This window comes from Physella acuta, unplaced genomic scaffold (genome assembly GCF_028476545.2).
Source record: "Physella acuta isolate Inbredline_101_S28 unplaced genomic scaffold, ASM2847654v3 ptg000292l, whole genome shotgun sequence".
In the NCBI taxonomy this organism is placed as follows: domain Eukaryota; kingdom Metazoa; phylum Mollusca; class Gastropoda; family Physidae; genus Physella; species Physella acuta.
The window spans coordinates 152,106-176,500 of record NW_026731811.1 but is presented as its reverse complement, the minus strand read 5'-3'; the positions used below and the strand labels follow the sequence as shown (position 1 = coordinate 176,500).

At 33.2% G+C, this 24,395-nt stretch overlaps 2 protein-coding genes across 7 annotated transcripts; one reads left to right on the top strand and one right to left on the bottom strand.

Moving 5' to 3' along the window:
- Nucleotides 1-5,313: 5,313 nt before the first annotated feature.
- On the bottom strand, nucleotides 5,314-15,427 carry LOC131939762 (transport and Golgi organization protein 6 homolog; the record flags this gene model as incomplete). Its single annotated transcript, XM_059298250.1, is given in 18 exon segments — nucleotides 5,314-5,521; nucleotides 6,713-6,826; nucleotides 7,675-7,826; nucleotides 8,549-8,753; nucleotides 9,029-9,180; nucleotides 9,317-9,434; nucleotides 9,882-10,067; nucleotides 10,190-10,315; nucleotides 10,533-10,733; nucleotides 11,020-11,131; nucleotides 11,554-11,742; nucleotides 11,938-12,050; nucleotides 12,159-12,232; nucleotides 12,543-12,705; nucleotides 12,798-12,922; nucleotides 13,117-13,234; nucleotides 13,666-14,573; nucleotides 15,307-15,427. Coding segments are annotated over 18 exon segments (3,354 nt in total). The 5' UTR covers nucleotides 15,422-15,427.
- Nucleotides 15,428-15,439: 12 nt separating this feature from the next.
- LOC131939768 (lipase maturation factor 1) lies at nucleotides 15,440-24,105 on the top strand. Of its 6 annotated transcripts, none has more exons than XM_059298262.1 (14): nucleotides 15,440-15,567; nucleotides 17,259-17,452; nucleotides 17,911-18,034; nucleotides 18,634-18,836; nucleotides 19,206-19,315; nucleotides 19,832-19,842; nucleotides 19,976-20,124; nucleotides 20,385-20,450; nucleotides 20,820-20,987; nucleotides 21,399-21,564; nucleotides 21,826-21,979; nucleotides 22,797-22,980; nucleotides 23,077-23,189; nucleotides 23,433-24,105. In XM_059298262.1, the coding sequence occupies exons 2-14, from the start codon at nucleotides 17,276-17,278 to the stop codon at nucleotides 23,629-23,631; spliced, it is 1,824 nt and encodes a 607-aa protein (XP_059154245.1). In that variant the 5' UTR covers nucleotides 15,440-15,567; nucleotides 17,259-17,275; the 3' UTR covers nucleotides 23,632-24,105. The 6 variants fall into 6 exon arrangements, with proteins under 6 accessions (XP_059154245.1, XP_059154247.1, XP_059154246.1 ...); XM_059298264.1 differs by having other exon boundaries at nucleotides 15,453-15,567; nucleotides 17,122-17,452; XM_059298263.1 differs by having other exon boundaries at nucleotides 15,453-15,567; nucleotides 17,087-17,452.
- Nucleotides 24,106-24,395: the final 290 nt, after the last annotated feature.

Genomic DNA, 24,395 nt, shown 5'->3' with positions numbered 1-24,395 from the left:
ATCAGTATATATGTATAATTTGTTTAAGTATGTTTAGAACCATCATCTAAAAACTGACGCTATGTTTACTCTGAGTTGGTCCCCCCCCCCCCCCCAACTTCACCACCTAAAACAAACGGGACACACCTAGGTATACGCTGGGTAGGATAATTGACCTAAAGTGACCGGGCAGCGGTGAATGAAGTTGAACCCCCCCCCCCCCTCCCCTCCCAACTGATCTGTTGGTATATTTGGGGACACGCGTAATGAGGTATCAAAGTACCATGCCGCCAGAATAATAGCTTTTGAAACAGGTAAAACTCTTCAAATATTATTTTTGCAATTACCAGTAAATAGGTGTGTGTGCAATACAGTGATCCAACCCATACCTTATCATTATTTTAAATAAACCGGGAGTGATCTCCCCTAAACTTTCTCGAATATTTTTATATAAAATAACAGGGGATGGGAACTCGGGCTATAGACATGATTTTTACAAGCTTTTATTTAACTCACTTCCTCGTCAGTCGTCAGTCTAGACCAGGGGTCGGCAAACTTTTGAAGCGGAAGAGCCAAAAGTTACAATTTACAAAATTTCCCTGGTTTTAAAGAGCCACTAACATTTTTTTATTGCAAGTATTTTAGTTTTTTATTAAGATTATTAGTATTTGTGCAAGGAGCTGGAGAGCCGCATCTTGATATCAAAAGAGCCGCATGCGGCTCGCGAGCCGCAGGTTGCCGACCCCTGGTCTAGACGGAAACGCAGGAGTGAAAATTCGGACAGTTCTACTTGACCGATACGATTCACAGTTGGCACGTGGGTCAAGACATGAAGACAATGCAATCTGAATCTAAATTTGACTTAATTGGATGCCTAATTAATTTTTTATGAATTAATTAAAATTTGGACCGAATTAGTAGGCATGTCTAGCCAACCACACCACACGCGTCATCACCTTCAATAGCTGCGCCATCACGTAATGGCTGCGTTCAAAAACCATTGCGCGCCTACTGAACGTGATGTTCAGTAGGCGCGCAATGGTGTTTAGTCATGTAACTCTATTGTAAATAAAACATGTAAAGTACTGAAAAAAAATTCATAAAAAACGTTTTAATAACAAGCTTTTATGTACTAATGCACTAAAAAGTAGAAAATAAATTATACACTACTATTTAAATTACTATAAAGAAAAGCGTGGGTGTCTTCCTTAACATTAGTAAAAGTATCCAATAGATACTAAAGTGACCCACGCTTTTCTTTATAGTAATTTTAATAGTAGTGTATAATTTATTTTCTACTTTTTAGTGCATTAGTACATAAAAGCTTGTTATTAAAACGTTTTTTATGAATTTTTTTTAATCCATTTTAAATACTTAAAGTTTTAAAAATAGAATAAAATCTCGTAGACAAATTAATTGCACACCAAGTGAACGCGAAATAAAAAAGCGCATAATAGTGCGCAATATTATTAGTACTTTTAAAATTTACATTAGTTTTTTTGAGAAATCGGAAGTAGCGTAAATTACTACTTCCGGTCAACGGAAATTACTCAAAATTTAACAGAAGGTAGAGAATTAGATCTTTTACTTACATGTGAAATTTCATTTATCTATCTGAAATAGTACTCAAGTTATAGGCTTTTGAAAAATTCAAAGTAGAAAAAGTACCACTTCCGGTTGTCGGAAATCGCTCAAAAGTTGATACGGATCTACGATTTTGATATAATACTTATATATGAAATTTCATCAACCTAGCTATAACGGTACTCAAGTTATCGTGTTTACACACGGACACACACACAGACACACAGACACACACACACACACAGACATACGGACAAGATTGCAAAATTATGTTTTTCCGTATCAGTGAGGTGTAAAACGTCGAGATTTGTAAAAATCTCGATTTTTTTTTTTGCACGATTACAATACTTTCTCTATACTACGTATATACGAGAAAGTAAAAAAATGATCTTTAAAGATCACAAAAAACAATAGCTAATTAGAAAATGTGTGATCTGAACTGTAAGACCAATGGTTTAGTTACATGTATGCTATTATTTAAAATCTTCCACCTATTACTATTAGGTTTAGTCTATACAATTATATATAAAGCAAAGTGGTCGGCACTGGTCGAGTGTCCGATAGGGCACTTCCTGGCGCCGCAGGCGCGTCAAATTTGGCAGGATCCTGCCTTGGGACAATAGAACACGAGGGCCGGTGCCGGTTGGCCGAAAGGTCCACAAAGAGGGGGTCAAAACGGACCTCGACTAACAGGCGCCTTATATGGGCTATATCAGGGGTCGGCAACCTTTTGATACGCAAGAGCCAAAAGTTACAATTTACAAACGTTCCCAGTTTTTAAAGAGCCACAACATTTTTAGTTCAATATTCGGTATTTGATTAGGATTAGGTAATTAAAGTTGATTTGTTATTTAAAATAAATAGCTTTAAATATGAAATAATATTTATTCATATAAAACCATAGTCCTGTTTCGCCAGAACAGTAAAATTAGTAATCAAATAATATTATTCTAGGACTATCTCAATCCACTTTAGAAGCTGTTTATTTAATTTTTTTTTTTTTTTTTACGGATATCACCGGCTCAGGAGGTGTCTCCCATTAGCCAGTCAGCCCTTAACACTGCAAACGCCGACTAACTGGCTTGGATATCGGTTTGAATAACTTGCATCGTACGCTTCTGTCCTTTGGTTCTCATAAGGCTTATCCTCCATTCCACTGAACGCAGGGTAAATTCGTACCCCACTGTCCAGTAACAATGAAATTATATAACTATTAATATGTGTGCAAGAAGCTGGAGAGCCGCAGATTGCCGACCCCTGCGCTGTATATAAAAAAAAAATTCACACGTAGGAACCTTGTGAAAACTCTTAGAGATGTACATCGGACCCAGGGGGTCAGGAAAAAAATTGTGTAACCCTCGGAGCAACGGCAAAGGAATGTTTGAACTGACCAGAGGCCATATTTCATTATATAAACATAGTACTTACATTATGCTGTAAGATTTTAGCATTTATGATGACAATATATTTAATTCTGATTGTAGACAACATATTTTTGTAAAAACGAATAAAGTTAAGTTTCTTTACTACATACTAAAGTAATTAGTGATATGTTTTGACATTTGCAATTGAATTTGTAGAAATATACATATGTATATTAAGAGTGTGATTATTTCCACTAGTTCGTTTGTCTTAATTTTCTAGGAATCATTATGTGAAATGGTTTTTTTACTTTCTCGTATATACGTAGTATAGAGAAAGTATTGTAATCGTGCAAAAAAAAAAATCGAGATTTTTACAAATCTCGACGTTTTACACCTCACTGATACGGAAAAACATAATTTTGCAATCTTGTCCGTATGTCTGTGTGTGTGTGTGTCTGTCTGTCTGTCTGTCTGTCCGTGTGTAAACACGATAACTTGAGTACCGTTACAGCTAGGTTGATGAAATTTCATATATAAGTATTTTATCAAAATCGTAGATCCGTATCAACTTTTGAGCGATTTCCGATAACCGGAAGTGGTACTTTTCCTACTTTGAATTTTTCAAAAGCCTATAACTTGAGTACTATTTCAGATAGATAAATGAAATTTCACATGTAAGTAAAAGATCTTATTCTCTACCTTCTGTTAAATTTTGAGTAATTTCCGTTGACTGGAAGTAGTAATTTACGCTACTTCCGATTTCTCAAAAAACTAATGTAAATTTTTAAAGTACTAATAATATTGCGCACTATTATACGCGTTTTTATTCGGCGTTTGCTTGGTGCGCAATGTTTTTTTTATGAGATTCTATTCTATTTTTAAAAGTTTAAGTATTTAAAATGGATTAAAAATCATAACTATATCCCCAGTTACCATCCCCTGTTGTTTTATATAAGAATATTCGAGAAAGTTTAGGGGAGATCACTACCGGTTTATTTTACACAAGGATTAAAAACAGATTGTGTTGCGTTCATGTGTGCGTGTTTCTTTTTTTTTTTTTAGAGTGATAAATTGTTTTATTTTGTCAGCCAACATTGTATTTTTTTCTTATTTCTTCAGAGTACTTTCAATTTATTTTACATCATAGCGAAGCAATGACATACATCTAGTGTATATATATCCAACCCATACCTTATCATTATTCTAAAAAAATACATATATAATATATATATACATATATATATATATATATATATATATATAATGCTGGAAAAAAATTTGAACCCCTCCCCCCCCCCCCCCATGAGACGATCCTGGCTACATTTATTCGGTTGTGTAGTTGGCCTACATAATTTAGTTTTTATTTTTGAGCATGGCGTTAATTCACAAAGACGTATATTTACACGTGCACTAGCCAGATATAGGGAGCTGTGAGATTATAATTTATGTGATACAGCAGCCTCCTATTTATAAAGAAACTGGTGGATAATGTAGCCTGCAAATTAATTTTTTTAGTCTATTTCAACGACCTAAAATAGGCACAATATAAAGTAAGGCTCTGCTTTAAGTGTATGAATAACATCATTAATTTATTCATTTGGCAAACAATTCAATACAGAGGTTTTTTTTTAATTTATGCTTTTAATAGAAAGAAAGTTGATTTAAGGGTTGGACCAGTGTCCAACATATAAATGGATGCACGCATATGCAGATCAGCTGGAGGCCATATACCCTGCCAGAAATATACAACCTTCTGCTACCCATAACAAAATCAAAATGTGTAATCAATGAAATAAAAGTTGTTTTTTTCTTTTCGTATTTCACAATTTTAAAGTTTTAATAATACTGTAATGACAGAGGTCATGATGGGATGCTAGAACTATGACAACTGACCAGAAAGCCTGGAGTTTCTATTACAGGTTCAAGTCTATAGTAAGACCCTGAGTTCACCCAGCTCTGATGGGTACCTGACACGTTAGGGAAATCAAAGCAGCTGAGCATAGTGCTGACCACACTATCCTGTCACATTCTGTGATCACTGAAACAGGTAAACTCTACTTCTTCTGTCTTGGGCATGAACGATATAAGATGACAATGATAAATGCTGTGATCAATTTTTTTAAATTAACTATTTTAAAAACAAATTAAGTTTTAGACTACATCAATTGAACTCAAGATGCATGTTGAGAATTATATGAGGTGAACATAATTTTTTATAAAATTGGTTTACAAGACAATTTTTTTTTACTGATTGCCCAAAATGGTAAACTCTGCTTGATACTGTAAACAATGTGGCAACAAGCCAATGTTTGCTCAACTTATCGTCCAATATGGTAAACACTAGGCAACAAGCCAATGTTTGCATAGTACCATAATGTGGTAAACAGTGAAGCACCAAGCCAATATTCACTTTACTGATAGCCCAAAATTGTGATAGTTTTCTTCAGCTCTGGGGCTGTGAACAAAGCCTCCCTCATGATGGTGTCCAGTTCATTCAGGGCCAGGTGTGCATGGAACCTGACCTTGTCGTCAGCATCACAGGTGAAGCACCTTTTTAAAATTCTGTAGAGATCCAACAGGACATCAGACAGGGTCTGTAAAAAAAATTTAGTAAGGTGAAAAGGCACAGTTTAGCAGGGCATGGGTGTCATCCATAAATAATGTCACGCTTTTTTTGACGATTTTTACCTTCCCCCTCCCCTCCACACACATCTTCACAAAAAGACACCCCCCCCCCCTAAAATGACATCACACCTCAGCCTCAATTGCAGTTGAATTTTTCTTAAAACATCGATATTTTTTTCCAAAATCTTGTCCAAACTCTGTCAACATAGAGTATTTTGATCAATTCCTATTCCAATTTATTGTTACAGTTTTCTAAAACGGGAAATAATGGCTAAAACTCATTTTCTAACATTGCTTTTTTATAACGCAAAAGTGTGACGTCACATCATCTGAACCCCCCATCCCCCTTATCACACACCGTCACAAAATTACAGAACCCCTCCCCCCTACGAGTGTGACGTCATTTATGGACGCCACCCCCCCCCCCCCCCCCATGTGCTGACCACAGTGACTCTTACTATTTCATAGTGGGGAGAGTGGGGTTATTAGAATACAATCAAGCCATTTCCTGAGTTGGATGGGGTAGAGGAATACAAAATAGCAGTTTCATGCATGGTATGTGAATAGAAGCTATTTCATTAATGAGGTATATGAATAGAAGCTATTTCATTAATGAGGTATATGAATAGAAGCTATTTCATTAATGAGATATATGAATAGAAGCTATTTCATTAATGAGGTATATGAATAGAAGCTATTTCATTAATGAGGTATATGAATAGAGGCTACTTTATTAATGAGGTATATGAATAGAAGCTATTTCATTAATGAGGTATACAAATAGAAGCTATTTCATTAATGAGGTATATGAATAGAAGCTATTTCATTAATGAGGTATATGAATAGAAGCTATTTCATTAATGAGGTGGGTATAAGAATACATTAAAAGTTTTATAAGTGGGATGGGGTGGGTATAGGAATAGAAACTAACAATCAGATAAGAGGGGATGTATGAGAATAAAACTAACAATTTCATAAGTTACAGGGTGGGGCAGGGGTATAAGAACAAAAATTTACAATGTCTAATTTTTCAACCTAAAGATTGAGTTTTGAAAAAAAATCTCATACAGGTGGGTCTAGGTATTGCAGATTAGCATTATGAAGAACAGAGAACATGCTTGTAGCCCTGCACTTGATCTGGTTCACAGGGGTGCACTCACCAGAAGGGAATCTTTGCCCAGCCCTTGTAACAGCAATGTCAAGGTCATGGCCGCAGCTTTCCTGGGTTCAGAATCTGGGTCAGACTGGATGACATCACGACAGCAACTCAGAACCTGAAATAAAAGTCAAGAACTGAAATATTCTGCTTCCACCTTCAATAAATCACATTCAGGCGAATCCGTCATACAAATCATTAGAAATATTTGGTGTAGTTTTTATATGAAAATTGGATTATGCCACAATAATGGTCTAGTCTACACATGTCTCTAAACATTGGCTATAAAGTATATGATCAGGGACACTCCATTTATCTGTGGATTAAATGGACGAAGGTGAGGTAAGTCTGGAGTGGTGGATTCAGACCTTATCTGGCTATTCTCTTGTGTTGTCTTCACTCTGATGATTATCTGTATCTTTGCCAATAGCTTTGAAAGAATACTTAATGTAGGCCTACAATATTTTTATTTCAGTTAAAAATCCCACTTCAAACACTGAACTCATGTAGAGAAGTCAAGCAGGTACCTCATGTATGATTGGCCCTATAGAGAAGTCAAGCAGGTACCTCATGTATGATTGGCCCTATAGAGAAGTCAAGCAGGTACCTCATGTATGATTGGCCCTATAAAGAAGTCAAGCAGGTACCTCATGTATGATTGGCCCTATAGAGAAGTCAAGCAGGTACCTCATGTATGATTGGTCCTATAGAGAAGTCAAGCAGGTACCTCATGTATGATTGGCCCTATAGAGAAGTCAAGCAGGTACCTCATGTATGATTGGCCCTATAGAGAAGTCAAGCAGGTACCTCATGTATGATTGGCCCTATAGAGAAGTCAAGCAGGTACCTCATGTATGATTGGCCCTATAGAGAAGTCAAGCAGTACCTCATGTATGTTTGGCCCTATAGAGAAGTCAAGCAGGTACCTCATGTATGATTGGCCCTATAGAGAAGTCAAGCAGGTACCTCATGTATGATTGGTCCTATAGAGAACCTCAACAGTTTACACAGCTCTGCCAGATTGGACAAACTGCTGGCTCTCACTAAAGCATCTCGGTGCCTGCAGCCAACCAAAGTTGCCGTCAGAAGTAGATCACGATAGACAGGTGTTAATTCCCCTGATGATTGTAAAAAAATAAAATAATAATAAAATAAACATTGACCACACACACATACAAAATATTTAAAAAAATAATAACCATAATCTAAATGATTTAGACAAATTTTTTAGTGCCGATATTACTGCAGTTGTTGCCTTTTTTTATTAATTAAATCTTCCATTTTTATTTTGGCATAACAGCTGTTTTTTTTTTAACCTAGAGTTGTCAAATCAAGTGACAAGCAATGATGATAGCAATAAAAAGTCATTTTTTTCTGTAATAAAAACTGAATTCTGGATTTGTCATGTTCCCCATGTGCATATCCAGCTCTTATGGGTACCTGACATCAGACTTTGAAAAACTAATCCTACCACTCGATTATGTGTAACCACATATACAGGTATGGGACGGAGTGGTCAGCGGTAGAGAGCTGGACTGCTTACCCGTTAGTCTCGAGTTCGAATCCGGGTTCAAGTTTATAGACCGTCCCTGAGTCCACCCAACTCTGATGGGTACCTAACTCACGTTAGGGAAAGTAAAGGCGGCTGGGCATAGTGCTGACCACACTATCTCTTCATATGCCGAGGTCACAGAAACAAGTGAACTCTACTTCACTTGCCCCTTAGACCGTCAGGTTTGAAAAGGGAACTTTTTTTTACTTTACATATACAGGTATGCTCATAATAATTTATCTTTTTTTTTTCTTGTGATACACAAAGTATAATTTACAAAAACCCTACCTAAACGTCTTGTTGCTTTCATGAGTGCCTCGCCCACTTTCAGGGTCATCTCCTCAGATTTGGCGCCCCTGCTACACAGTGTTCTGAACTCTGCTGTGAGGCGTGTCAGGACTTGATGAGGGTTAAGGTCACCTAGTGCAGACAGGCCGTTCACTGCTGCCAGGTACATGTAGGAATCTGTGTGTGTCAGGTTTTCAAGAAAAATCTGGGGGGGGGAAAAGTAAGACTAAAATGTATAAGAGCTCACAGACTTAAAATCTAAGTTTAGACAAAAACTCCCATTTAAAAAGATTTTTAAAAATGTTAAAAACCTTTGAATAGGTTTCACAAATGTTTTCTACTCATAAACAAAGTGAATTTTTTTTTTAAATTCTTACCATATTTTATTGGAAAATGCACATATTTACAAACAAAATACACATCTAATTATTTATTGCTGTTAATATTTAGAAAATTATCAAGATAATTTATTTATTTCACCTTCAAAAGAACTTGCTGTTTCTCAATGACTTCTGGGTTCCTGTTCTCTACCAGCTTGGCCAGAGTTATCAGCCCATGGCTCCTGACAGGCAACAGTGGGTCACACAAATCCTGCAGAGCTGACTCTATGCTGTCAGGTGTTTTACCATGGGCTGAGGATACACAAATTTCATTTTATTTAATCTAAACATTTTTTTAACAAGTAAATAATACCAGAAGCTTAATTTTTAATTGGTTAAATGTTTTGTAGTATTGAGAACAAATTGTATTGAGAACAAATTGCCTTACTATAACTTTCATTTGGCCTGTCAGGTTTGGTATGACAATCATGGCCATCTTCAAAACTTGTTTCAGCCAGGAGCTCAATGAGTGGTTTCTTTGTAGTAGTCTCCCCTGGTTTATTATTCTAACAGGAGTACATTTAAAATAAATTAGTAAATACGGGAAAAACAGTACGGGAAGGTGTTATCAATTGTGGAAGAAAAATTACAGATGATCAAAGTGGGAATCTGCTTACAACGTTGAAATCTACAATTTAGTATATTAGAACAGGACTATACAGGCTGTAAAAAAATTGTGTTGTTTTGAGCACACACCTATCCTATTAACTACAGATACATTTTGACTGTTTTATCAAGTGTAGTTTGCTAGCTGGGTGTACTGACATTGTACTTATCTGGTATAGCTACCAGAATCATAAGTCTAGCCAGAATCCTGACCCAAAACAATACATCATGAAAAAAATTCTTAATTGCATTCATGCAATAGTAGAAGAACAAAATCTGCTCTTAAGTCTGAATAGCAAAAACCTCTAGGCATAGTAAACAACATGTAGATCAGCAAGGAAACAAACCTTATCAACTGCTGATGGTTTAGTTTTTGGTTTGCTCAGCTCCGCCCACACAAGCCCTCTTGTTGCCACGGCAACCTTCAGGTCCTCAGCCATTTCCTTAACACTTGGGTCTGTAGCCTCACTCTCTCCAACAGCTGACAACAGAGGCAGGAGACCATCTAGAAGCTGCTTGTCTTCCTCAGTCAACTGTTGAAACATTTTTTACTAATAATCCTGTTTTGTTAATTTAATAATTTAATACATTTTAACCATATTTTTTAAATTGTAAAATTGTATATTTAACGTATCTTGAAGGAAACTTGTTCTACCTGTACAGCCCCACCTAGCACAGCTGTCAGCAGCCCTAATGCCATGGATACAGTTTCCCACTCAAAGTATTTTGTGCTGGACTCACTGGTACACTGGCAGACGTGAACACATCTTTCCAATGTTGCCTGCACACATTTTAAAAATTCTTGTTTTTAGTTTCTAAACAAAATTTTGATTCAATATTTGTATTTTATTACATTTTAAATATTATAAAAAAACTTTGAATCATTATATTTTAAAAAAAAACATTTTATACATACATTTTTATATGTTTGATTTATTTTGTTTATCAAGCAGATGACATTTTAACGAAGGGAAATCATTTTTAAAAAAAAAATTAACCTTTGTAAACCTCAGGACATGTTGACTGCTCTGAATAACTTCCTCGCCAAATTTTTCTCCCAGTGCAGCCAAAAAACTGACCAGAGTAATTTTTTCTTTCAATTCCCTGATCTTGTCAGAATGCTCAGCAGAGGTGAGAACTCTAGTGGGCAGTAAAACATCATGATGTTCTACTTCTGTTGTGATGATGTTTGTCAGTTTCTATTTAATCAAATGTAAACAAATAAAATTTTATGAAATCCACCACAACTAATATATTAAAAAAAAAGGATTTTTTTCACTAGAAAAATATTTAGATTAACTGGTTTTGATGAGTCTTGCTTTCAACAACTTAGTTTTGGTCAATATTATTGTTACAGTTAGTGCTAGGTTTGGTCAAAATTTGCAAAAATCCTAGTAAGAAAATAGCTTGGATTTAGCCTGTCTCCATTTTTACAAATATTTAACAAAATGTTCAGATGATTTTTCTTTCAGTCAAGCGAGTTACCTCCAAGAGTGACATGAACAGTTGAGGGATCAAAAGTTCAGAGTTCATCTCCAGCAAAAGACTTAGGGCAGCCTCTCCCGGTTGAAGCCAGGAATCCATATTGAGATCAGACCTAAAATCAAAGGACTTTTTAAAAATTAAAGTATTAAAAACTTTCTCTGATATCAGATTACAAACCACTGCATAAAATTTAACTATTTGATAACACATTTCACAATTCCTGTCATGGTTTAAATTGGTGGAGAACTATAATGAAAAATACAATGCTCCATAATAAACTTAGGATATTTGTCTAAAATAGAAATAGATTATGTTGAAAAGTTATAGATGTGGAAATAAACGGACTACCTGATGTTCTTTCTCTACACGAAGTAACATTTCCACTATTAATTATGTTTCATTTATGTCACACAAAATATAACACACACACTCCTCCCCACCAACAAAAGCAGTTTGACCACAAACCATGCAAGTCTCTTTATAAAAGTTAGATGATTAAATGTAAACAAAAGCTTGAAGAACGTAATAACTAACATAGTAGATTCAGCCAGTACTGCTTGTATCCCACCGTTTACTCCGTACTCAAATTTGACTTTGCTGCGCAGTAAAGGAAATGGGCTGGTCTGGTCAGGTAAATTTGTGACTACAGTCAGCAAGTAGGACACACCTGTCTGGGTGTCACAGTGTGTTAGATATACCTTTAGAAGCTCACTGATATATGATCTGAAAATATGTAATTATAGATAAGGGATGAAAGCCACTAAAATGTAGGCCCTATATAATATGTGGAACATAAAGGGAGTCAACCCATAGCTAAAACTGAAATAGCACAGAGAAAATGTATCAATATTTTGAAAACTTACAATAAGGGATTTATTGTGTCTAGTATGCATTTATAAATAGCATGAAATCACTTACTTTAAACTTGACACTCCATTTCTGGCAAAGACATGGAGTGAAAAGAGCACTCCGAAAATGGGAGATAATGTGGAAGGCAATGTTGATTGTGGTTCTTGACCAAGCACATAAACCTGATGATAGAATTCATCTGTGTTCAGTAATTCATTTAGAATTTGCTAAAAAAATTAGTAAAGATTAGGTTTAGGATTAAGTAGCCAAGAGTAAACAAATAAAAGTACCTTGTGTAAAGTTTCAATACAAGAAGACAAACAATCCTCTGCGACAACGATTTGATGTTGACTGTTTAGTTTATCTGATTGTAAAAATAGCAAAAATTTATTTCAAACAGCTTACATGTAGCACCATAGATGAAAAATAAAATTCAGTTGTAGTTTTCAATACAGAAACTTTTTTTTTTAAACCAGGCAGGACTAAACTGTATTATTCCAATGTTAGTTTATTGATAATAGAACTAGGGTTTAGGTTTGGTTTAACTATATTTTTAGAATAGTGATACTAGAAATATAACAGCATATTGCAGCCTGTCCTTTTATAAATATCAATTCAGCTGTGTAATGTTGATACAGAGATTAAAATAAATTTTCCGAGTAACATTGTCTTACCATTGCTGTAAGTCAGTTTTTGCAGGGGTGATAGTAAATTAGACCAGCAAACAGTCTGCATTATTTCAGCTTGTTGATTGGTCATTTCTAATAGAGTCACACCAATGGCCCTCACCACTAGGGGTTTTATTTTCAGTAGAGGTGTCTTTAGGTGGTCTATCAGCTTATGAAAAAATTTAGCAAGATAATTATTTTTAGGAAATACATTAAAAAAAACAAGAAGAACTGTGTAGATTTCTAATAAAGTAGGCCTACCTGTTGGCACACAGATCTATAGAACTTTTCAGTGTTGCTGGCTGTCAAAGGACACCTGGATATCACCTGTGCCAAGGCACGACACCTCTGCCAGTCTTGAGAGCTTTTACCTGACTCTGCACCTTCTACAACAAAACAAAAAACTCCAGTCACCTAAACACATATTTACTAGTACATAATAACAAACATAAAAATACAACTTTTAAAAAATACAACTTTCAAAAGTTAAAACTTAAAAAATAGTAACTTTGTTTAATGGATATGTAAAGAAAGTATTATTTTAAGTAGTATATTTAAAAAAAAAAAAAACAAGATTTGCCTTCAATGAATAGACCAATCAGATGCTGAACACCAGAGGGAGCCATGATGATATCTCTCAGTATACAAGCCACAGTTTTTCTAAACCAAGGAGCACTCTTCACACTGGAACTACCATGCTGAAAAGTGTATGAGAGTTAACTTGAAACATAAACCACAATTTTCCTCAGTAATCTAAATGGCCATATTCTGTGTCTTTGACAACCTTATGGTAAGCTATACATTTTTGTTAGAAATGCATTTATAATGTCAATAATAAAATATTATTCAAATTTAAACTTTAAACTACTGAAAAAAATACAAGGTCTAGGAGAAATGGCAAATGGCAGTAGTTGCACAAAAGTAGAGATATATGGGGCACAAAATTAAAATAAAATATTCATAAAATTATTTTTTTCTCAAGGAACAATAAACATTTACATGGTGTTAAAATAAAAGGTCACCAAAATATTTCAATATTATATGGTTAAATAGCTAATAAAATAAGACATCTAGTCTAAAAGAAAGAAAATAGATTTTAACTATAGATAATTCACAGAAATGAACGTACTTTCCCAGGACAAGAGAGTAGCATAATAACTTTCAGTGCTTGAGGTGTACTTGTCAATCTAATTACACTGTCAATATTTATGTTCCCATACTCTATGACGGAGTGCAAAGTCCAGGGCTTATTAGTGGAATCAAGATGTATTTTTAGTACTTTATCAGAAGGGAACAATATTAATTCATTGTTGCTGTTGTGTTTTGATACATCAACATTAGAATCTTTGGTTTTTATCTCAATAGCCTCTGCATTAGAATTTTTATCCTTATTTTGTGATTCAAGCTTATTTAATATTATTCTGCTGGAATAACGAAGCTGGATTAACGATGTCAGCAGGTCAGCCAGATAATTATTTAATACAATATCTTTTAATGAAGGAACTTCAAGCATTGAGCACAACAATTTGGTTACAGGCAGAATAAACTGTAACCTCTCCAGATCACTAAATTCTTGTGAGTAATCTTGGGCAGTTGCTAATAATATCTGTCCCGGTCCCAGCCGTTGTGACACTGGTATTCCTACACCAGGAGCCAGGTATGGGTACAAACCTAAGACTAACACAAACTGAACAGCTGTTGATATCACTTTTTCTTGTTGAATACTTAATGCATCAGGACATAAACTTGGTGTCTGTTCGCCACTATTCAACCTAGTACTCAAAGGTTCAACTGAGTTGGAACTTAATTCACTCAAGGCGTTTTTCAAACAATCCAGCACAGCAATACAAACTTCAGTAAATTTTTGTCTTATGGTTAAGTTGTTTCCATCCAAAAATGATTTATGCAGATTATGTTGGAGTAAAAGAAAACCGGAGCCTTCCAGCTTGTCTTGGAGGTCAGATGCTGAAGATAAATGATGAACAAATTGCTGAAGATTGCTCTGTAGGACATTGTCTAAAAGCTGCTCACTGCTTCCTGTGAATAGAAATAATTTTATATTATACTTCTGTTCTTTCAAACTGTTAAAAATGTGTGGATGGATATAGAAAATGTGTTTAAACATGTTTAGGATAGTAGATTTAGTGTTTCTTAGGGGAACTCAAGTGAAGCTGAATAATAGATCTATAGCCTAACCTCTATAGTATAGCAATTAAATTATGAATGTGGGCCTAATTTATTTAAATTTGGGTCTACTTCTCTAACTCAACTCCAGCTGTTAGCTGAGGCTGAGCTTCACTCTCACCCTAGTCTAGGGCAGACAGTAGGCTACTGATACTCAGATACTGGCTACTACTAACTACTTACTTACTACTATCACTACTACTAGATCTACTAAGTCTACTACTAAAAAAGTAACTACTAGAAATCTAGATTCTAGATCGATCTGGTGACCTAGTCTACTCTAGTCTAGTACTAGATCTAGTAGATATCTTTTATCTACTATTATTTTGATTCTAATATATTTACTAAATCTAGATCTAGTAGTAAGTACTAGATCTATACATAATCTAAATCTATTGGATCTAGATTCTAGTATTATTACTTATTAAGTTAAGTTATTAGGTCTACTCTAAGTCTACTCACTCAGAGAATGAGAGATTCTCAGCAGTCAGCTGAGTAGAGAAAGTTGAGGATTTTATTTTTATTTTTTACTTTAACTTAAAATTTAATAATCAAGCTACACATTTTTCTGTGCTTTCATATTTACCATCTAAAAGTGAAGATTTAGACAGGGCTGGGGAAGTTAAAATCGTTAAAGATCGTATAAGTGTTGCAGAACTAATATTTTGATTTTGAATATTTTCATCCATGGAGGACGCCATTTTGCAAGGGGAACTACTCTCATTAATAACTGCGGTACAAAACAAAACTGTTCAACGTAGATGTTCAGGAAAACTGGTAATCTATCGTTTTAGGTACGTAAAATCGCCCGCGACTAGAAGTCTATGATAAGTAATGTGAAAAACAGGTAACTCCTTAGATTTTATTAATTATTTCACATTTTGAGGAGGATATTTATGTTTTTAAAAATACAAAAAATGTTTCCTTGTTTCATTTTATATTTTTTTGGTAATCTATCGTTTTAGGTACGTAAAATCGCCCGCGACTTGTATAGTCTTGTAATGACATGTGAAAAACAGGTGACTCCTTAAATTTTAATAATTATTTCCTACTTTGAGTAGGATTTATGTTTTTTAAAATACAAAAATGTTTCCTTGTTTCATTTATGTACCTGTTTTTAAACAATAACAATTGAATTAAAACTTTTCCGTAATAAATGAAGACTAACAATGGTTTCCAACAGATACAACCATGCTAATTTACTATAGCAACCATCTTGTTTAAGTTTTAATCTTTATAAGCTTATAGCGTGAGATTCAGGGGGAAGCCACTCTATTTTACAAATGGCTGCTGTTTATATAGCAAATCTTGCTCTCAGACACTGCTGTTTAAAGTTAATTTCTGGCCTATATCGATATATTTAGCCATTGATTTAGGTTTATTATTCATTTATCTATAATATTTGACACAAACATATGACAATATACTTCTATTAAAGCCTTGGCAATGAGGTAACGTTTTCGTACATTACAAGTCGCGGGCGATTTTACGTGCCCAAAACGATAGATTACCATTTTTTTTATGTAGGCCTACCTGTTTTTAAACAATTGAATTAAAATAATTAAAACTTTTCAGTAATAATAGTAATAAATGAAGACTAGCGATGTTTCCAACAGATGCAACCATGTGCATTTAGTGACATTTACTATAGTTTAGAGTTTAGCATACAACAGCCATCTTGTTTATTTTTTTTTATGTGTAAACTTATAGCGCAAGATTCAGGGGGAGCCACTCTAACTTACTACAGATGGCCACTTTTTATATATAGCATATCCTGCTTGCAAACACTGCTGTTTAAAGTTAATTTCTTGCCTATATTTTGATATATTTAGCCATTGATTTAGGTTTATTATTCATTTATCTATAATATTTGACACAAATATATCACAATATTATGAATTATGAATATACAATATACTTCTATTACTATTAAAAGTATTAAGCCTTGACAATGAGGTAACTTTTTCGTGCATTACTACTACTTAGCCGCGGGCGATTTTACGTACCTTAAACGATAGATTACCGAAAAACTAAATACTAAATGTAGTATATTCTAAGTATATAGATTTTCAAATTGTTTAAAAACTAAATTATCAGCCCCTAATAGCTGTCACTAATTCGACCCGGCTCTATGATTGTAAGACTCAGCTCTATGATAGTAAACATTTGTCGTGAACCACAGCTCACCAGACTGGTGGGGTGGTAGTGGTAAGGTCTGTTGAACATGCATGGAGAGCGAGGGAGGGGGCTGGTAGGTGTGCATATACATGGTGGTGTCCTGCATGGTTTGTTAACGTAGAGAATTATACATATAGATAATTTATATTATTTGAACATGATTCCTTCAATCAAATATCATTTCAAAGGGCTTAAAAGCTTTTGACTAATAAATATTACATAGGCTATTTTAAAGGCCTAATCTAAGGGTTGTGGTAATACTTTGACATTTACTGTGTGATTAACTGAAAGCTTATTGAGACTGACTCATCTCTGTTATTTTTAATCTTTTGCGGGTGCTTTATGAAAAAAACAATTTAGTAAAAAAGTAATTAGAAATGAGTAAATCAGCTTCAGATCATGTCTCAAGTCCCACAAAAAGGACTTATTATAAAACAAAAATTAGCAAAAGCCAAGACAAAATAAACATAGCTGGTGAAGGAGATGTTTTATCAAGCTCAGACACAAGTAATCTGACTGATGAAACAGAATCTACACATTCGGACAAGACACAGGTAATGTGTATCTAATATTTAGTATAAATTATTACAAAAGTTAGGTATCCTTGGAAAACAAACATCAAGGGTCATGCAGTAGATGAAGTTTATTTATTGGACAGCTGCTTTTATTTATTTTTTTAATCAAGTGTCAGAGCTGGGTTGAGTCAGGTAACCCACATCCAACAAAACTTGCAACATGAGTTAATGATCTTGTAGGCATTTGACCAAATATCCTATATTGTTAAATATCATCTAATGCAATAAATGCAGATCAGATCTATAAATAGGTTCATTTGAAGCACACATTTTATGTATTTATAGCTGATTTTTAGCTGATTTTCAAACTATTCTTTGTTCAAAGTATAACATAAGACTAAGAGGTACTTGTGATTGTTTTCTTTTGAAATTGTAATATTTCAGTAAAATTAATTTTGATAGATTTTCAGAGGGTTTTGGGTTTCATTTTGTTTCAGGAAAATAAATCTTCATCCCCACAAAATAGCGATGAAAACATGGAACCTCCCAGTTTTGAAAACCTCAAAGGATCCTTCTGGTTAACACGAATAGTCCTAATTCGATATATGGGATTTATATATTGTAAGATTTTCATCAAGTGGTCAAAAAATTCAACACTTGTTTGTTGTGATTGATGTGTGGTTGCAGTGTAGGTTCTTAAGCAGTTGGCGGATCTTGCCACAGAAAGTTCAACACACAAAAATTACACATTAGAAAACTGCACATTACACATTAGAAAATGTTGTTGACATAATAAAACTAATTTAACTTGACAAAATGCCTCTCACCATCCAAACTGTAAATAATACTTTCCTAAGACCCTCACACTTTGATAGTTAAGAATAAACTAGAATTCTTCTCTACTTTTACAGGCAACATGATGCTAAAACTTGATTCTCCCTAACAATCATCTTACACATATGCCCTCTTTATACTACACAAATAGTTTTAATCTTCTACAACAGTCACATATTCTACATAATATCAACTGCACATCACACATTCTACTTTCACTTACGTTTTTTGCTTGATTTTTATTTTTGCATTGTAATATGTATATATGTATTATTGAATTTTGATGGATTGTGCAAAAGTATATCTTTATATAAAATAGCAACCTAACTTTAAAATATGTGTTCTATATATTTAATAACTTTTTAATATTTACATTGCATTTCCAGTTGTGGCCTATTATGTCAGCCTTAACCAGAATCGACCATTGTTGGGTAAAAATGGTTTGCTGCCTGCAAATGTTTTCTTGAACAATGTTCGAAACCATCATGGCTCCTCTTCACCATGGACCCTATTCACCAATGTACCTACTCTACTGTGGTTTGTAGACTTTGAAGAAAATATTGACTACTGGTTGGATTGCCTTGCTTGGGTAAAATTTCATATCTATTTCTTCTAAAAAAAATTAAAAAAAATTGTTTTTCTCTTTAGATTTTCAATATAAGTTGTGTAATATTGAAGAAAAAAGTCTAAAAAAATATTTTTGAAGCAGTTGTAGCATATATTGTAGACTGTAATTCTTGACAAGAAAACTTCTACTAAATTTATCTCTAATCGAACACACAGTTGCAAATGTACTTTTTATTTTAATTAATTTTTTCAGGATCAAATGCTACTAAGAAAAAAATATTTTATGTACTAAAAAACACTAATTTTTAATGGACTTGAGGAAGTAAGATATTTTTAAACTGCAAACATTCCTTCTGTTAGTGTGATTCCCAGAACCTTTGTCATATTTCAGACTGGATTAGCTCTGGCTTCCTTAATGATGATAACAGGAGCAGGAAACTGGCCTTTATTACTAATACAGTGGATACTCTATCACTCCATTGCTAATGTGGGTCAGACATGGTAGGGTACTGTTAGTATTCACAACAGGTTTTATATATATATATATATATATATATATATATATATATATATATATATATATATATATATATACATATATATATATATATATATATACATATATATATATATACATATATATATATAGTTAGTTTGTTTAGCTAAGCCAACGATAACAGGGTTAGCTGAATGGTTTGTGTTCATTTCTCGAGAATTTAGGTTCTGGAAAGATTTTTTTCCTTAGGACTTGACTTTAAGCAGAAACCAATACAGTCTTAGTTACATAACAGCTGATACTTGCTCATTTTTTTTGGCCAAATACACCAGGTACCACACATTATCTACACATTACCTAGCAATATAGTCTATTCAAAGAATAATATTGTCATCTAACACACAATCAACCAGGAATAGTGAATTTTAAAATGAATGTATTTTAAGTACTATCAATAAAGTAATTTATAGCTAACACTACTAACAGTAAATTTAATATAATTTTGTTAATACTTTTCCCAGGTTTTCTTTTGGTAAGTAAACGTACTTAAATTGTTATACATCTGGTTAATAGAATATTAGCTCATTGTATATTAATGATAACTGTTTATTAATAATTAATATAACCATTTTAATTTGTTATGTATTTTTTGTTTCTCTTTGCAGGATGGGAAAGTCAAGTTCTTGAAACAGGTTTTCTAACAACATTTTTGTGCCCAATGCTGTCATTATCATCTCTTCCAAAAAAAACACCTACTTCAAAAATCATTATTTTTGCATATAGATGGCTGATATTTCGCATAATGCTTGGTGCTGTAAGTCTGTTTGTTTTTGTTGTTTTTTTTTTGTTTTTTTTTTTGCTGTTAGCAAATATGATAACAACAGAGTAAAACACTTCATTATGTAGAGTTGTTTTGTTTGTTTTTTTTGTAAAAAAAAATATTTTAAAAGTCTTGTGTACATTAGAATTAATAACATCTATTTAGTATGAGCATATAGCTTTAAACAGTGAAAATCAAATTTACAAAATAGAGAATACATTGGTAAAGAATTATTTTTTTCTTTGTTTACTCAGGGTCTAATAAAAATACGAGGTGACAAATGTTGGCATGACCTGACATGCATGAATTATCATTATGAGGTATTGTTTTCTTTTCAACACTTGGATATTACTCATTGTAGTGGTGCTAAAGTGGGTTTTATTTAATAACAGTTCTATTAACCCATTATTTAATAATTTAATGAATAGTATGTTATTTGTTATTGCAATAAGATACATTAATTTTTTTTTAAATTATCTGAATGATGCTGATCCAAAATATTTTCTAATTTATATTCAAAGTCTGGTCACATCTCTATATAATATTTAAATGCATTATATTTAACAATTTTATAATATTTTTTTACTGTTAACACTGTACGTGTTTAAAAACTAGAAGAGTATTATTTGTGGAAACTTATTACTAAATTTTCTATTATTTCCTATAACTGAAGTAAGCTTATCTTTCAGACCCAGCCAGTTCCCAACCCTTTGAGTTACTTCATGCACCAGTCACCTGAGCCATTTCACAAGTTTGAAGTCTTGTCCAATCATTTTGTTGAGCTTGTAGCCCCATTTTTTCTTCTGTTGACACGTAAACTGTGCATGTTTGGGGGAGCCGTTCAAATTTTATTTCAGGTAAGTTTCAACAGGTTTATTCTGATAGGCTTACTTTTAAAAACTTGCATTAGCAGCTGACAGGCATTGCACAGCCACCATTAGTTTCTCTATTTAGAATCAGGTAAAACACCAGATCTGTTTGGGCATCCTATGGACTCAGGCAAGAGATCCGATCTTGAGAATTTTGGTGTTGGCAATCTTGTGCCCTACTCCATGACCATGCTGAAACAAACACATGAACTCTTCCGTCTAAAAGAATATGTTTTATGCTTAGATATCATGGCATTCTACAATTATTACTTTTAATTGAGCACTAACCATTGATGAAAGATGTAATTAGGAACAGACTATATTAAAATATATTTGCTTACAACTTCACTTAAGCCACTTGTCAGCTGTATGTGCATACATGAAAGGCTTATGTTTCAGGTTGTTTTGATCATCAGTGGCAACCTGAGTTTCTTAAACTGGTTGACCATTCTACCTAGTCTGGCCTGCTTTGATGATGCCAGCTACTCTTGTTTCTTCAGTACAGAAGTCAGATTGAGAGTGGCTAAACTTAATGCTGAGAAAAAATTAGACAAATGGAGAATAAGTGAGAAGCAGTAATTAATAAGCTTATGATTATAAGCAGTCATTAATAAGCTTGTGATTATAAATTCTAAAATTACTTTAACCATTCACAACCTATCTCAATGTTATGCTTATGGTCAGTACTTTGGGGTATTTTAATTGTTTGTTAGTCCAACCATAAAGTTTGGATAAAATATTTGTACAATTATTGTTTTTAAAATATAAACCTTCTTGTTTGATGATAATTTACTAGCCATGTTAATATTTTTTTTATGTTGTTCAGCACTTCTGATAAGAAAGGTTTTCAACATCAGCTTTGGGGTTCTGATAGTTTACCTAAGCATACCAGTGGTACAAAACTTGCTGTCTCCAAGACAAGCCATGAACACATCATTTGATCCTCTTCGTTTGGTTAACACATATGGTGCTTTTGGCAGGTAATGGAATCAAAACATATATTTTATGTTTATTTTAAGTATAGTTTAAATTTTATGCTAGTGATTAAATAAAATCTTAAATAGCAACAAATATATTTAACATTTGGCAACTTTTCCCTTAAATCTAGTAACTTTATTTAAAACTTTAACAGTTGAATCATCAAAAACAGTGTGTATCGAATGTGTTAAAGCAATTAAAAAAACTTCATTACAATAACATTTTCTCAACAATAAAAATAAAAAATTCATTAGAGATCAAAATAGTTATTATAATATAATTATTATAGGTTGTCAAATACCTAACCTAAATTATGAGGTACGATATAAGCATAAATATTGCAATACTTAAAAGATTGTTCCATAATTATAGACAGAATGCATAAAATGAATAGTAGATAATTTGAACATGAATCTTCATTTACTAATACTAGTTGTTTCTTGTTAGTACTCGACTTTATCTATAGTTGACCTAAATGATCCTTTATTTATACATCGTGGCTGATTTAGACATGTTTGGTGTTCTGATTCTCCATCCTTTGTTTAAAACTAAATGTTTAAATGAAACATGTTTCCATCATGTTCAAGTTAATTAAAATTACAAACAAGTTGACAAGATATATATAATTTATTTAAGTCTAAATTAACTTGGTAATTACATTTTTAAGTTAAATGAAGGTTTATGAGGGCCATAATAAAAAATACACATTAGTTCCTGGAAAGTCTCAGGCAAATACAGATTAACCCTACTTAAGACAGTAAGCTTATAGCAGAATTTATATGTTACAAGAAGATTTAGCTTTTTCTGATAAATCTTTAGCATCACCAAGAAGAGGACTGAGGTGATATTTGAAGGAACAAATAGTTCTTCTCCCAGTTCTCCAAATGCTGTGTGGGAAGAGTATCAGTTCAAGTGCAAACCTGGAGATGTTTTCCGCAGGCCATGCATTATATCCCCATTCCACTACCGCCTAGATTGGCTCATGTGGTTTGCAGCTTTTCAAGTAAGTTTCAGGTGGATTATTTAATCAGTTGATTTATAGGAAATAAAGGGATTTCCTAGTTTGATTACATTTCATGTGTTTTGTTTTTATGTTTAGAATTACAACCACAATCCCTGGTTGATACACTTGGCAGCTAAGTTCTTGTTGAATGATGAACAAACGGAATCTCTGATTGCTTTTAACCCTTTCTCTGGAAGATCTCCACCAAAGTAAGATTTAAGAAGAATAGTGTTTTGTAAAATCAAATATTTAAAATTGTAGTTTGCTTATATCAATATTTACATCCATATATAATTAGCTGAATTTAATTTATAATTGTCAAAAAAATTAGCACACTTCAGCTTATTTTCATAGAATATAAATTGACCATTATTATTAAAAATATTTTTAAAATCAGAGATTTTTTTTTTAAATTTTTGTTTTAAATTTTTAAAAATTATATTTTATAACAGATATGTACGTGCTGAGCATTACCGTTATGTGTTCTCTAAAATTGGTTCACCTGAAGCCAAGCTGGGCCAGTGGTGGAAGAGAAAAAAGAAAGGTGTCTACCTTCACCCTGTCTCTCTGGAAATGTTGGCTCCTACCATTAAGCACATGGGTTGGCCTGTACCAAAGCTTACCAGAGGGAATGTTGAGCAAGAATTGTGAATTATTTGTTTAGATTAAATTGTGTTTATATTCATGTGCATACTCCTTGGTTATATTACATTTGTAAGCAACTTTGTGAATCTTTTTTCAGTGAATTTTCTGACAAAGTTGTTTGTGACCAGCACTTAAGTCTCACTGTGTTAGTGATCACAGCAGTTAAGGTTCCTTATCCTGTGTTTTAAATAGGATGTCTTACTTAGAGATTTTTACCTTTATGGGTTCCCAATAAAAAAACTATATTTCACAGCAACTGTTCAAAGGCCAAGATATTTATATTTTTCTTGTTAATTAAATGTCATTGGTATGGGATCTATATCTTTTTTTATAATAGCTAATAAAAAAAATTTCATTTGGGTACTATCCAGTCTCTAGCAGTATAGAAAGTAATTACAATGGTATTTTAACACTGTTTAGACTAATTGCAATATGTCTATACTATACATGTCTAGAAAAAAAAATAGCAAAAAGTTAATGTTATTATGTTATTAATATTATATGAAAACATTTTTCCCGCAGAACATTGAGTTTTTTTAGACATGTATAGTATACATGTGGCAAGTGTAAACAAGGTGTAACAATATGCTTTTTCTCTTGTGATGTTTGTATTTATTATTTATTGGTTTTATTGACATAAAAATATTGTATTATGTTACAATAAAGTAATAACAAATATAATATTTTCTTGGTTTAGTCTGTTTTATATTTTTTATCATTGTTATACAATACATTTTTACAATTAGAAGTCTTTTATGCCCATGAGTTTA

Coding starts and splice junctions, on each gene's coding strand:
- LOC131939768 (XM_059298262.1), top strand. CDS start 17,276: ATGAGTAAATCAGCTTCAGATCATGTCTCAAGTCCCACAAAAAGGACT. Junction 17,453..17,910: donor CACATTCGGACAAGACACAG/GTAATGTGTATC, acceptor ATTTTGTTTCAG/GAAAATAAATCTTCATCCCC. Junction 21,565..21,825: donor ATTAGACAAATGGAGAATAA/GTGAGAAGCAGT, acceptor TATGTTGTTCAG/CACTTCTGATAAGAAAGGTT.